The sequence below is a fragment of the Harmonia axyridis genome, chromosome 7, assembly GCF_914767665.1.
Source record: "Harmonia axyridis chromosome 7, icHarAxyr1.1, whole genome shotgun sequence".
Lineage (NCBI taxonomy): Eukaryota > Metazoa > Arthropoda > Insecta > Coleoptera > Coccinellidae > Harmonia > Harmonia axyridis.
Window position 1 is genome coordinate 36,200,251 of NC_059507.1, and position 13,738 is coordinate 36,213,988.

Sequence of the window (13,738 nt, forward strand, 5' to 3'; positions counted from 1 at the left end):
GTTGAGAATTACATACAAGAGATATCAATGAATAGCAAGAAAAGAGACAGCATTAAAATTTTACCTGCCAATATAAACTCGATGAAAACTGCTAATATTTATACATTTTTAAGAAAGAACCTAAAATTTATCATCTAAATTTCCATCTAGAGTTATTTATCATGTCCCTCAAGTGGCATAACTATCATCTATACTTATTCGGAGTTCGAGAGTCATTTGGTTTGCATACAGTTAAATTAAGATCTTTTTATGGTTCATCCTAAATATGTTTCGCTCTTTTCAATTTGAATAATATGCAAAAAATTAATTTCTTATATTTAAAATGGCGTGTGAAATTTCATGTAGCTAAGGACTTTTAATAATGTTAAATAAAAAAAAAGAAAAATTTTTGATGAAACACAATAGGAATAATCATAATTAACAATGTTCTCCAAGTTGTTTTAAATAAAGAATTTTCTTTAATTCTTTTGTTAGTCTTACTTTGAAATATACACATTGCAGAATCTCCAAAAAGTGATTTTCAATGCCTCATTTGTTTTATGCCCCACTAAAAACACTTTGAAATAATAATAGTGAGTTCTTTATTGACAGAGTCAAAAGGCTACCGACAGAAGTGCTTCAATAAACTTTGAAATATCATTCCAAACTATACAAAATTATGTTGACCGTAAGAAGAATCGTCAAGGCAATGTGATAACACTCAATAAAAAAAGAACTTATATAAAATGATTAATTCTATTCACAAAAAATATTTACAAACTTGAATAATTTTTATAACTTAAAATAGAACGTCTTCCGATCGGACATATTCCCCAATATCTGCCTGGTGAAAGACAATAACGGCTGCTGGTTCTGCATTTTTACATTCCATTGTAGATTTGGCAGCTACACCGAAACCTAATGGTAGATCTGACATACTGTAAATCACCACACCTTGGTACCTGTCAATGTTTTCACTCATGCGACCAAGACCGGATTTCGCAACATTATTTCCATATAAAAACTGTTGCTCAGCTGCAGGTTTTAGCCAAATTTTTGCCTGAAAATTACACAGTATTATAGTTTGTATAACTCACTTCGTGTATACATTTGCAGGATTAAGCTGATGTGAATCAATCTCGGTGAAGATGTAGAATAGGTATATGACCTTGAGACCCTCGAAACTGCTACGTCAAAATGTCGACTATGTTGCCAGATCGAAAAATTAATTAGGTAATTAAAGTAATTAATTCCCGCCACTGGTCGCGACGGTTATAGTAAATAATATCTTTATCTCTAAATATTTATTTTGATTCTGAATATGACTAATGCTACAAAAAAATTCATCCTGCAGCCAAGATGTTTATGGAAATGCATTGGCCACTGACAGAACTAAAAATTGGAGAAATATCAGGGTCGGATTAAGTAAACTATCAATGAAGGAATACAAAATAAACCGTGTTCATCACTTTTTAAACAGTCTAAGCATTGTTCAGAAACAATTTTTTGTTTCAAATAATATACAATATATCCTGCCATATAAATTATAATATATTTAGAAGATGGATATGCAGATATGTAAAAAATGTGAATACGGATCTGTTCACTACTAATGAAATGTGAATGGTCAAAAGTTGACTGAGATCTACAGCCAAAATGGCCGAAGTGGTACCGCTTTAAGTCATGTGATGTTGTCTCCTCTCTATTCTATCTCTATGTTATCACCATGATAATTGATTTACGTATATTATTTTCTAAGCCAAATGTAATTATGGATCATTTTTGTGAATTAGATGGAGCACTTGTTAGCGCTGGAAAGACTCCTGGATATCTACATCCACCGAGGACTAAAGTAGAATATACAAGCCCTAGGCTTAAATTAAGACGAAGAAGAAGACTTGCTAGCAGAGGTGAAGGTTTTCTTTGCTTAGTTCTTTCTTTCGTAGGCTCCATGAACAAAGTGATTAAAATATTCAAATAAAATTTCATTGAAAACTAGGAGCTCCAAATTGAATGGTAGTAATATATCATCATCAAACAGCCCTTTGCTTGACATAAACCTATCCTAATATTAACGAATAAATAAATGCTATTTTCAATCTGGTAACGTAGCTGCCAATTTGACGTCTTTCGAGGGTCTCAAAGTCATATATCTATTCTACATGTTTACTTAATTCTAAAACATGTTACTTTTTCCCAAGATAAAATAATACTTAAATATAGCAGATAAAAATAATTCAAAACACTATAAAGTTATTTTTGCTGCTAAAACTCTACCCTAGCAAAAATTTTGATAAAAAACGAAAAACCATACCTGTGCATAAGGTGCTAAACAAGCCAAAGCAGTAATCTGCAAATTGAACTTGTTAGATTTGGTGAACTTCCCCAGGCATATGCCACAAGAATGCATCTCTTCCGGGGCGAATGTCATGGCGGAATTGAATAACTCCTGACTACCATAATATACCCTGCCTCTGTTTTCTCTAAATGCATATAATCCATCTGGCCTTTCAATGAGGCCTTTAACATTGTGCCCAATACTGAAAATAATGAATAATTGAAAAAATTATAGGATTGAAGAGACACAAAAAACTTACTATTTGGACAGTTTTTCGAATAAAATTCGAGTCTTTTCCTCTGATAATCTTCTCATCTTTAATTTGGGTACTAGAAAGAAGGCACTTACTATATTTATATTTTAAGCGTTGCAAGTTTTTAAGGTTAATAGAAAATTTGAGGTTAATAACAACTGGCCGCCATAGAGTAAGTATATACATATATGTTCTATGATGGCCCGATGGCCGCGTTCAGCAGAAGGAATAGTTGTCAATGGTCTATGTATTTTGTGCTGAGATTCTATGGCATTATTTTCGATTTAAGGGTAGGCTGCGCCCTCTACAGCATTCGTTTTCAAGTGTAGGGAAGATCATTGTTAACAGAAGGATTTCGTGGTTATTTGTGGTATTTAAATTTAACTTCAGTTTAACTGAAGATTTCCGATATTTAGAGGCAACTCCAAATAATAGGAATATACTAAAAGGTCAGTTCATTGTAATTTATGAATAATCAACCATTACTCAAAAAACAAACATTTGGGAGAAGGAAGTCTCTGACGATGTGAATTGTAAACATTCAATTAAGAAGAATGATGATTATGAATGGAAGAGAAAACATGAACACTTTGCCGAAATACAATGTTTGCCATGTTTGTTTTTTTTTCCAACAATAATTCATTTTTAAAAATCATATAATTGCGATTGATTGTACAGGATCATATCTATTTCAATTCTGTTTTTTCTTCTTCTTAGTTTTCTCATGAGTACCTGGAGAAAAGTTTTTTGTTGGATGTGCATTTCTTTTCAACTGTAGGTGTTGTCAGAGTAAGGCAAACAACGGTCGAGTATTCGAATATGTAACTAATTTTATATCCTAAAAAGCAGAATGAATGTACCCTCTTATTGTGTTGGTTATGTTTATTTGTTGTAATCTCTATTCTCTACATTATATATTTAGCAACCTATATCAGAAAATTCATCACTTTTTTTCTGTAGTACTTCAATTAAAGTTATGAGCAATCCTAAAACTTTCTTCCTGTATTTTATATCCTTAAGGAATGTGTCCATGATGTAAGGAGTCTTGTTTACGAATGTGTAATTGTGATATCTCTCAGAATCTTCTCTTATGTACGCACCTCTTTCTTCTGGTAAATATACAGTGGTTGCAAACATGGTAGCTTCAATTAATGCTGGTATTTTGTAAATTTCTATGGATTCAAGAAACACATTCAAAGGGAAGACAGCCTCATTATCCAACTGATGATCCCTCAAAATATCTGAGAATGTTTGGTAGTAAAACGTCAATAAGGAATCCAGATATTTCTCTAAAAACTCTATGGAATTGTTGAGAAATAGAGCCATTATCAAGTCATAAGCTGGTGGTGTATATCTGACCATTTGAAAATCGACGAATAAACATTCTTTATGTTTTGAATCCAGAAAAATATTGCTGGACCAGAGATCATTGTGAGTCAAAACATTTCTAAATTTCTTAGATGGGCTTATGAATTTTTCCATGTCTCCGCCAAATATCATTTCACGAAATTTTAGTTCTATTTTTTTGTCATAACCTGGCATCGTTTTCATTAAATCTACCAGACAAGATGATATACATTTCAGCCAGTTATATTTTGAATCTCCTTCTTTGAAGGAGAATGTTCCTTCTGGTAATTTGTCCATGTGTCTATCTAAACTAAATTCTTTTTCAGATTTGATAGTCTTTTCTTCATAAACGATTGATGAGCTGTGAAAATAAGCCAGAGTTCTCAAGAGCGACTTACATTCTTCCAGTGTATAGTCTCTCTGAACTATTTTGAAATTTCTTTTCTTCAAATCCTCTAATACTAAAAGGTTTTCTTTGACCATAAAACAACAAGGAGCAAAGTTGAATCCTACCGATTTGATCAACCCGGGAAAGATATTCTTATAAAGAAAGGCCTCTTTCTTGAATAGTCCACATTCCTGAACAAAACTCCTCTGATTTTCATTTGAAATTGGTTCGGTTTTCAAAAAGTACACTTGTTCCTTCAATTGGAAGTCATCGTCAGTTTTGAAAAATAACGTCAGATGAAAATAGTCACCCAAAAAACCAACTGCTTCATCCTTAGATTGACTCAGAGAATATTTCACTAGATGTTTATCTGTTTGTGAGCTTGATTTCAAAATTTTATAGCAATCATCTTCAGTTATTATGTCTGCTTTTCGATCCATTCGATACACAAATATTTTAGATGTTTTTTCAGTCAGATGTATACCTACTAGGAAGCACTTTTAGATCTGAATGATGTTATAATTGAAAAAAATACTCAAATAATAATAATTAATATTGAACCACATATCATTTTGGAATATTTGAAAAATGTAATTGTTTAGATTACAATAATCCTTTATAAATAACTGTTTATTCAAGGAAAATCAATATTGTTTTTAATGATTAAATAAGTTAACATTATAATCATGACTTAATTTTGTTGAATACAAATAAATGGTGAAAAAACGATGATTTCGAGTACCTAGATATTCAAATAATTACTTAGTATCTAAAAACAATTATGCAATGATTTGATTGATGTAATCAAAGTGTAATTCCAGTAATATAATGGGATTTTATTATCACATTCTGTTACATGTTTCACATTGTAATTTATCATTAATAAATTTTGGATTCATATTCATAATTTTATTTTCCATAAAATTTTAACAGAAAATGGAGAATTTAAGAATCGATTTCGTAGAAATCGAGATTATTACATGGGCGTACAACTTTGCTTCCGCCGTTTTTTCAGAAATTCGAGGATCTATTGTGATAAACTGGTTATACATTTATGATTCAAAGTATTGTCCATCGTCCATCTTTCGGGTAGCGTAAGAATCTCGCGTTGAAAAAACTGGTCATCTTTTGAAGCGGTGAACGAATCGATTCATTTTTTTACTTCTTCATAAGACTGGTAGTGCTCGTCAGTCAGGCCGTGTGCCATTGATCGGAACAAGTCTGGAGAATACGGCGGGTGAGGTAGGACTTGCCATCGGACGTGGAAGCATGACCGGGAGATCCCCATGATTTTCTGCGCTTGGAATTATCGTCATGAACCCACTTTTCATCTCCAGTTACAATGCGATGCAGAAATCCCTTCCGCCTTTTCCGTGCAAGCAGCTGTTCACAAGAAAACAAACGCCGTTCAACATCTATCGTCTTCAATTCGAACGGTACCCGATTTTCTTGTTTCTGAATCTTTCTAATGACTTGCAAGCTTTTTGAAATGACTTCTTGCATTACTTCCAATGATCCTGCCAATTCTTATTGCGTTTGACACGAGTCTTGATCAAGTATTGCCTCCAATTCTGCATCTTCGAAAACCTTCTCTCTTCCACAGCCATGCTAGTCTTCGACGTCGAAATCACCGTTCTTGAAGCGTTGAAACCATTCTCGGCACGTTCTTTTCCTAATAGCGATCTCACCATAGATATATGAGAGCATTCGATGAGCCTCAGCCACATAGTTCTTCATATTAAAGCAAAAAATTAAAACCTCCCGTATATTACAAGAATTTGGTCCGTAAGCTGACATGTTTAATCGAGAATATAACTTCATGATGGCGACACAAATGTTAAAGAATACCTAAGATTATTGTATGACATCTACGACCAATTTATTTCGACTACCACTTACCGCTACAGCCACCTATTGCAAAAACGGCGGAAGTAGAGTTGTACACCTAATATTTTTTGTTAATGAATGTCAAATTCAAAAAATTCACTTCTTCAGGAATTGGAAGAGGAAATCAATGAGATCCACGATTTTTGAAGGCTCAAAAACAATGAATTTTGTCGAAATATGCAGCATTGAATAAATGAGTTGAATAAAAATTCGGTTTCACAGCTCTTTTATCAACAAGGAAAGTTTGCTGAGCCCAGGAAAAAAATGAATATAATATAAAATTCAGCTGATGTAGTTATATGAAAAGAATCTAGATTTTGTTTGGTCCACATATACTGAAATAATAAAAAGAGGGAACATTTCAGGGTATTAACGATTTTGACGACTTTGTTCTGCTTGCATGAGTTTCATTATGGAACCCTTAAATTAATAAAATAAAAATCGAATCCACTAAATATGAATTTACTGAATGATTAGTATACAATATATATTCAACAACTCAACTACACTACATTTACCTCAGTCAATTCCTTTGAATAATTTGTTCTATACACTTAACCCAATATCATTTCTAATATCCTTAAAAATTAAACTTCAATTCTCTTCACGAAGAAGTTCCACAAGAGGTATCGCAAGTTCCAGAAAGGCCTTTCTAAAAACCTCATTTTTATCATATTCCTCCAATATATATTTACTTCTGTTGGTGAAAGCAAACTCATGGTATCTTGCAGCATCCTCCAGCACATAACTTGTAGTTTCAGCAGAAATCTGGGTATTGGTTGTGAAATAAACAGCTTCTAAAAGTGTAGGCAGTTTATAATACTGAATCGACTCGAAGAAAAGCTTTTTGGGGAATATTTTTTTTGCTGGTAGGTGATACCGATTCAGCATACCCTCAAAAGTGGTGTAGTATAGGTCTAATAAGTAGCCAAGATGTTTTTTAAGAAGATTATTGTCAGTGTTAAGGAAGAGTGTTAGCATAAGATCATAGGCTGGTGGGCTGTACCTAGCAAGCTGAAAATCTACTAATTTACACTTGAGTTCATCATTTATCATGAAATTGTTAGTCCATAGGTCACAGTGCGTTATAACATTCCTAAATTTGTTAGAGGCGCGGATGTAGGACTTCATATCTTGCAAAGCAATTCTCCTCAGTTTTTCAACTATTTTCTCAGAATCCTTCAGTTTCATTCTGAATTTTATACAGTCTGATACACAATTTGTGTTGTTTTTTAGCCACATATTTCTTGGTTGCCCTTCTACATACGAAAAAGCTTTTTCCTCGATCTCCTCCTTGTATACTTCGTCCATTCTGAGTTGTTTCTTTTCGTTAGAATTTATTTCTTCATATATTATAGAAGCTGAGTGGAAGGTAGCCAGACATTTCACCAGAGCCTCGCATTCTTCAAGATTTAGAAATCCTTCTTTCACCTTGTAATTCTCCCGGGATAGATCTTCGAAAACCATACAGTTCTTCTTCACCAAATAACATTTGGGGCAGAAATGACTGCCTGCTATTGCTGTCAACCTGCTCAGGACATTTTCGTACAACATGCTTTCTTTTTTGAACAGTCCCATGTCTCCAACATATTTCGCTTGTGTTTCGTTAGATAAAGGTTCAGTTTTCACGAAGAATGTATCGGTTGAAATTTTGCTGTTTGGGCCTTTCTGGTAGTTAATTTTTAGGCGGAAATGTTCTCCCATGTATCCCATTATTTTCGAGTCTGCTCTGCAAAATTCATATTTCAAAACATGGAAGTTGTTCTCACCCAAGTGTTGTTCTATAATTCGGTAACAGTCTTTCTCTGAGATTATCTCAGAAGTCAGTTTTGCTTCCATATCACAATAATGCTCGTCGATTGTAAGTATAGGTAGTTGATTTTTGAAAATACTAGAAAACTGAAGTTTTCTTTATATAGATCCTTGATTTATTGGTTAATTGTAATACTTGAGCCTTCTACAAATATACCCGATCTTTCCCTATAAATTGAATAAATTGTTTTTGTGTAGGTAATGCATAAGTGTCATGCAATATTTGCGCTTTCTAAGGATTATATTGTTTTATTTCTTTAGTAGATTGTTGAATGTATTTTTGGATGAAATAGGATTTCTGAAATGTAAAATTTTCATTTTTGAATCAATTGAGAGCGTCAATGCAAATAAAATTGTTGAATCGTTCAATTATATTATGTGCATAAGTTAAGGTGTCAGAAGATTTCTCAAAAGAAAGTTAGGATGAAAATATTACCGAATTTTGAAATGTGTCCGAAATGTAGAATTTTGGCTTATCATTTTTGAGAATGAATTTTGAAATCGTTTAAGGAAAAATTTTCTCACTTAACATTGAGGTAGCTGTATAGGTACCTCTTTGCAGTATTACTAAAATATTTCATTTTTTTCCGAAAGAACTGATTTAGTTGATGAATGAGCCACTGGCAATCTTTTTGCATCTTACTAGTCATTGGATATAATGCTGTATTTCATTCATGAACAGAATACTGAACCAATTGATACCTACAGTTCTATGTTCTCTCCCTAGATTTCGCCATATCGTCAATTTTCAGAAAGACGGTTGAGCAAATAAATTATGAATTATACCTGATTATTGTTAAATATACACTGTGTCCAAAAGTATGGAACAAATTCATCTTTAGCTAAACAGACCAATTCAAGAAATAACCCTGAAACACGTCGATTTTTTTATTTTAATTTACCGTATTTTAAAATAATAATCTAATATACAGGGTGAATTAGTTTCAAGTAATAACGTCACCGTCATTTTTAAAAAATGGAACACCCCCATTTTGTCTCAATATTTCGATTAATCTAGCTGAGCTGATTCCAAAAATGTATCACATGTTGATTACAATTGGTACAGGGTGGACAAAAATACAATAGTTTTGTGTGTGCTCAAAAAGTAACGCGTAACATTCTTCATTAGTTAAATTCACAATATTATCAAAAATACTTATGGTCTAGCGGCAATTGGTTTGAATGTAACATCCTGTTGTTTGTTAGATTTTTAGATTAATAAAAATGAGCAGTTTCAAAACATGTTTAGTACTTGTGGTCTAGCAGACAGAATATGAAAGAAATTATTTAACTAGTAAAGAATGTTAAGCGTTACTTTTTGAGCACACACAAAACTATTGTATTTTTGTCTACCATGTACCAATTGGAATCAACAAGTGAAACATTTTTGGAATCATCTCAGCTCAGTTCTAAAAATCTTGAGTATTGACGAATTTGAGTTCTCCAAGTTCATGATCTTCTGATAAACGCCCAAATCGCAAACAGTTCAATAATAATACATATTTGCAGAATCGAAAATGAAAAAGGTTTTTTCGAAAAAAAATTTCTAAAAAAAAAGGTGTCTTCGTCCCACCAGTTTTTTCATAAAAATCCCATCAAACGTTGAGTTTATACCCAAGGTACGGCATATTGCTGAAATTGTCATCAAAAAAGCTATTTAATGATGCAATAATATATTGGGCGTGCCATTGGAGATAAGAAAGTAGTAGTCTGTTTCCGGTATAACCGAAATTTGTAGAGATATGAAAATATTTTAGGGAGTGAGATCATTGTCACAAATCTCAAGTCTCAACATGCAAATTTTCAGCACAAAATTAAGAATAAAGTTTTCCATGAACTTCTTATAGGCTGTTACGGTAAATCACCCTGTGTGATTGTCTAGTTCATGATGAAACAGCCTGTATACCGATTTTTTATGTTCTTCGAATGCGAATCTATTTAAAAGTTAGATCGAACATTTTTCTTCGTATATTTTTCCGACAGACCCCGTACAACGAACCTGAGGTAAATAGCTAGTTCCTTATCAATAAAATATGACTTCCGTCCTAAAAAGCCACAACCATCAAAATGATCATTCCGCTGAATCGAATTGAAACCATTCAAACGTATGAAAATTTTCCGAAACGTCGCGGAAAAACAGGCGCAAGCTCTATCGGAAAACCCTGCACGCATGCCTGAATACTAGGATCGTTTTCCACGTTTATTGTGAAAGCTGCACGGGGCGTCAACACATGAAAAACGTTTGTGGGAAAACACTCCTTCACAAGGGTGAGTTTTTTGTGTTGGAGATAAATCAGGTTTGGAAAACTCGAATGGAAAGTTGCATAATATCAATTTACCAACGGAGAATTTCCTTTCTGGATGTTCTCGCTTTTTTATTTCGACTTTTCCAATCGATGAATTATGTATATATCGGAATATTTGATTGTTGCTTAGTTACAATTGGGGATGTACTATATTTAGACAATGTATGGTGGATTCTTGGTTAACCTAGGGGTTTTCCTTGTCCTAAAAGTACCCATTTCGCTGTTAATTTTTCAAGACAAGTGCAATATTAGTTATTGATCCATGCGCCACTTCAACTGGCTATGTGTACAACTATACTCTGCGACATATAAAATGCAACACCAAAAATGCGTTGCAATTTTTTGACTAAATTTGGCAGAAATGTTTGACTTGTTAAAGATTGTATGTAATTGATTAAAATTTCATTCGAAATATTTTAATAGCCTTGGACAATTTGACGTTTCACCTATTGTTACGATCGAAATTATCTGGAATACTTCTTTCTGTATCGTTTTTAGTTGAAATTGTTATATTATTGTGTTCTTCTTTGCGGTTTTAGAATAGAATAATTTTTATTTTCCAAATCATTGACATAGGTACACATGCACGAATTCTAATTCAAAAGAAGAGGAAACAAGTCAAAATCAAAACACAAAATAAACACAACTAGGGAAGTACGGAATACATTTCATAATTTGTTTTCCTGAAAAATTCCAAATACTTATATTCCTAATGACTTTAGGCTTTGTTCAGTTATAAAATATTTATGAGAGGGGAAACAATAATCATTTATTCTACGTGTAGTATTTCTATTTTTGAACTCAATAAAGTATTGTTGATTTTTATGAAAAAAAATAATGAAACTATAAATATAAAGGTCTATAATGGTGAGTACCTATATATTTTATTCTTCTTCAATGTATCTCTACACGATTCTCTGAAATCAATTTTCAAAATTGATCTGATAGGAAGTTTATGTGTTATGAATATCTGTTCTGAAGATGAACTTCCTTACCAAAAATTATTTCATAGGATATAATGGATGGAAAATTTGCATAATAAACAATCATCAGATCAGAAGGGTAGGGTTATGCGGTACTGATGATCCCTAATAAGGGTGAAACCGGTGTATCGCTATCCTCCCTTGATGACATGCATTCTCCTTGGGTTACTTTCGATTTTGATTCCTACGTAATGGCGTGGAGACCTTCTGTCTGACAATGGTTGTGTTGATGGCAGTTTCCTATTCCTGATACATTGACCAGATAAATTGTTAATATCCTATGATGTTATTACTCTATTGGAATTTGTACTAAAGATTGTACTCATTTTTTCTTTTCATCAATTATTTCCAAATATCAGCCGTTTTATTTGTTATTTTTTGGAAAGAATGGAAAGAAAAATAAGTACAGTCTTTAGTAAAATTTCCAATAGAGTAATAACATCATATGAACAATGTTTGTATTTAAGTTTTATTTAATTCCATACCTTCGACCTTGATCTGAAAATTTGAAAGCATTCTTGGTGTTGCATTTTTCATGTCACAGAGTATATTTAATGATTAGAAGAATTTTCGAAATTCTGAATGTAAGTAGAATCCTAAATTTTCCCATATTCAATTGGTGAGACGCTATATTATAGCTTCTCAATAGTCTTTCATGAATTCGATCCGTTTAGACGAGGACAATAAAAAAGCTTTATAGTTTTCTTATCTATTCTTTTCAATGGCCTCAGTCGATTGATTGAAATATTTATCGCTAATAAAATTGTAACCCCGCCATAAATTCCTGGATTCTAATGAAGTTTTATTTATTGAGCGCATATCTAATTGAAATTTTGTTATTCTCGGTAGGTACTTCGTTTTATTTCCAGTTATATTTTTAACGCCACTAAGATTTTTAAGGTTTGATTTTTGGAATGTGTAGAATCCATAAATCTAATAAAAAAACATAAGTATTCTAGAGCTTTTCTCGGAAACTACGAGGACTATTCACATGAAATTTGCAAGAGAAATTAGTTCGTAAACCATTTTGATCTTCCTAGATCGAAAACACGATTCATTAATATTTAAGGTAATAACAAAGAAAGCCAATTTTGAAAAGTTCGAAAAGTTGGTTGCCATAATTGTTTTTGACACTTTCTTCTCAATTTAAATATTCTATGGCTTTAATTTAATGAGTAATTAATATTTTGATTCCTAGAGCTCAAGCCTTTACCATGAATTGAATGTATTTTCGAACTTTTTCAATTAAATTCTATTCAAATAACAACCCTTAGTTCAAAAAAGTTTTGGATGGCAGACGGACGAAGTTTTCTAATCGATTTTTGTAATCTATACATAACAAAATATAGACTGAAAACTGTAATTGTCTAAAAACATTTGATAACAAGGCTGAAACAATTCTTTTCACTGACTCATGAGTTTTCAATCAAGCAATTATTGATGAGAAATATAAAAAAATAGTCTATAAAAATTATTCATCGTGAAAAAATCTGCAACACTCTAAAACATAGAAGATTTCATTACATATAAATATCAAATTCACAATTGATTAATATGAAATCAAGTCTCATGGTGTCAATTTTCACTAATCTCCAGCAAAAGAATCTAAAGCTCAGATTTGCACTAGATAGCTCCACCAGCAAAGTGCATAATACCAAGTACTGTAGATAAATTTCTCCATTTATTCTTATGAGTACCTTCACCAAGCTAATGGAATGCAAATTTGACATATCGAAATGCCTCTATTCTGTTAACTATTCTAACAACAATCATTCTTGAATAATGGTTTCGATAATAACCCACATGCAACTGATAAAATATCATTTCCTATTGAATAGGTAAGTTATTTTGTGAATTGTTGGAAACCATCACTTCCAACTTTCGTATCGTTTCAATTTTGTATCTGAAGAATACTTATCGTTTACGAATTCTAAATTATCAAAGATAAATCAAGTGTTTCCAAAGTGAAGAGGAAAATTTTATTAAAAAAAAACACATGATTTTTTCAATTTTCCGTAACTTAAGAAAAATTTCAACTTAAATTAATTGATTGGTGAATTCTTCTATCCCTAAATATAATTCGAAATTTTGGTTTAATATTTCCAACAATAAGAATTTGGAATCGTTAAGGAAAACTCTTTTTGAATGTGAAAATTTGGAAGATCAAAATTCAAGCTCAAAATCATGAAAAAAATATCAAAAGATGCAGTTAATATCTCTTATATCATAAGAATACAGGATCGATGGTTTTGCATAAATTGCCAGCGTATTGTTCAATAGAAGCTTTTACGTAGGTTTTCCCTCCATTGTAACAATTTTCCCTCCTGTTTCCAGGCCTGGGATAAATATAAACTCCAATAAAGGCAACGATGATGAAGGTTGCGTAAATATAATTACGGTTTCGTATGTAGTGTTGTCTGGGCTTAATCGATTTATGTTCAGTGA

The 13,738-nt window shown here is 32.2% G+C and overlaps 3 protein-coding genes across 17 annotated transcripts in view; 1 reads left to right on the forward strand and 2 right to left on the reverse strand.

The window, feature by feature from the left end:
- Window positions 1-716: 716 nt before the first annotated feature.
- LOC123684357 (60S ribosome subunit biogenesis protein NIP7 homolog) lies at window positions 717-2,781 on the reverse strand. Its single transcript, XM_045623584.1, has 3 exons — window positions 2,577-2,781; window positions 2,294-2,519; window positions 717-1,039 (listed from the first exon to the last, which is right to left on the reverse strand). The coding sequence occupies exons 1-3, from the start codon at window positions 2,630-2,632 to the stop codon at window positions 779-781; spliced, it is 543 nt and encodes a 180-aa protein (XP_045479540.1). The 5' UTR covers window positions 2,633-2,781; the 3' UTR covers window positions 717-778.
- A 427-nt stretch (window positions 2,782-3,208) lies between these two features.
- Window positions 3,209-8,093, reverse strand: LOC123685391. The gene is made up of 2 exons (XM_045625047.1): window positions 6,790-8,093; window positions 3,209-4,802 (listed from the first exon to the last, which is right to left on the reverse strand). Exons 1-2 carry the CDS (start codon window positions 8,029-8,031, stop codon window positions 3,489-3,491), a joined length of 2,556 nt encoding a protein of 851 aa, XP_045481003.1. The 5' UTR covers window positions 8,032-8,093; the 3' UTR covers window positions 3,209-3,488.
- Window positions 8,094-10,105: 2,012 nt separating this feature from the next.
- Window positions 10,106-13,738, forward strand: part of LOC123685263 (MAP kinase-activating death domain protein) — a 46,314-nt gene continuing 42,681 nt past the window's right edge. For 11 of the 15 annotated variants that reach the window (XR_006748278.1, XR_006748277.1, XR_006748281.1 and 8 more), the window contains exon 1: window positions 10,107-10,272. The gene's annotated coding sequence lies outside the window, so the exon portion shown is untranslated. Of the gene's footprint in view, window positions 10,273-13,738 lie in introns of all 15 variants that reach the window. The other 4 variants (XM_045624910.1, XM_045624911.1, XM_045624917.1 and 1 more) reach the window with 2 other exon arrangements.

Excerpts from the sequence above, each read along its gene's own strand:
- LOC123684357 (XM_045623584.1), bottom strand. The coding sequence starts at position 2,632 with ATGAGAAGATTATCAGAGGAAAAGACTCGAATTTTATTCGAAAAACTG. Across the intron at positions 2,520-2,576 it reads TTCGAAAAACTGTCCAAATA|TATTGGGCACAATGTTAAAG; the intron begins GTAAGTTTTTTG and ends CATTATTTTCAG. Across the intron at positions 1,040-2,293 it reads GTTTAGCACCTTATGCACAG|GCAAAAATTTGGCTAAAACC; the intron begins GTATGGTTTTTC and ends TGTAATTTTCAG.
- LOC123685391 (XM_045625047.1), bottom strand. The coding sequence starts at position 8,031 with ATGGAAGCAAAACTGACTTCTGAGATAATCTCAGAGAAAGACTGTTAC. Across the intron at positions 4,803-6,789 it reads AACTTCTTCGTGAAGAGAAT|TGCTTCCTAGTAGGTATACA; the intron begins TGAAGTTTAATT and ends CAGATCTAAAAG.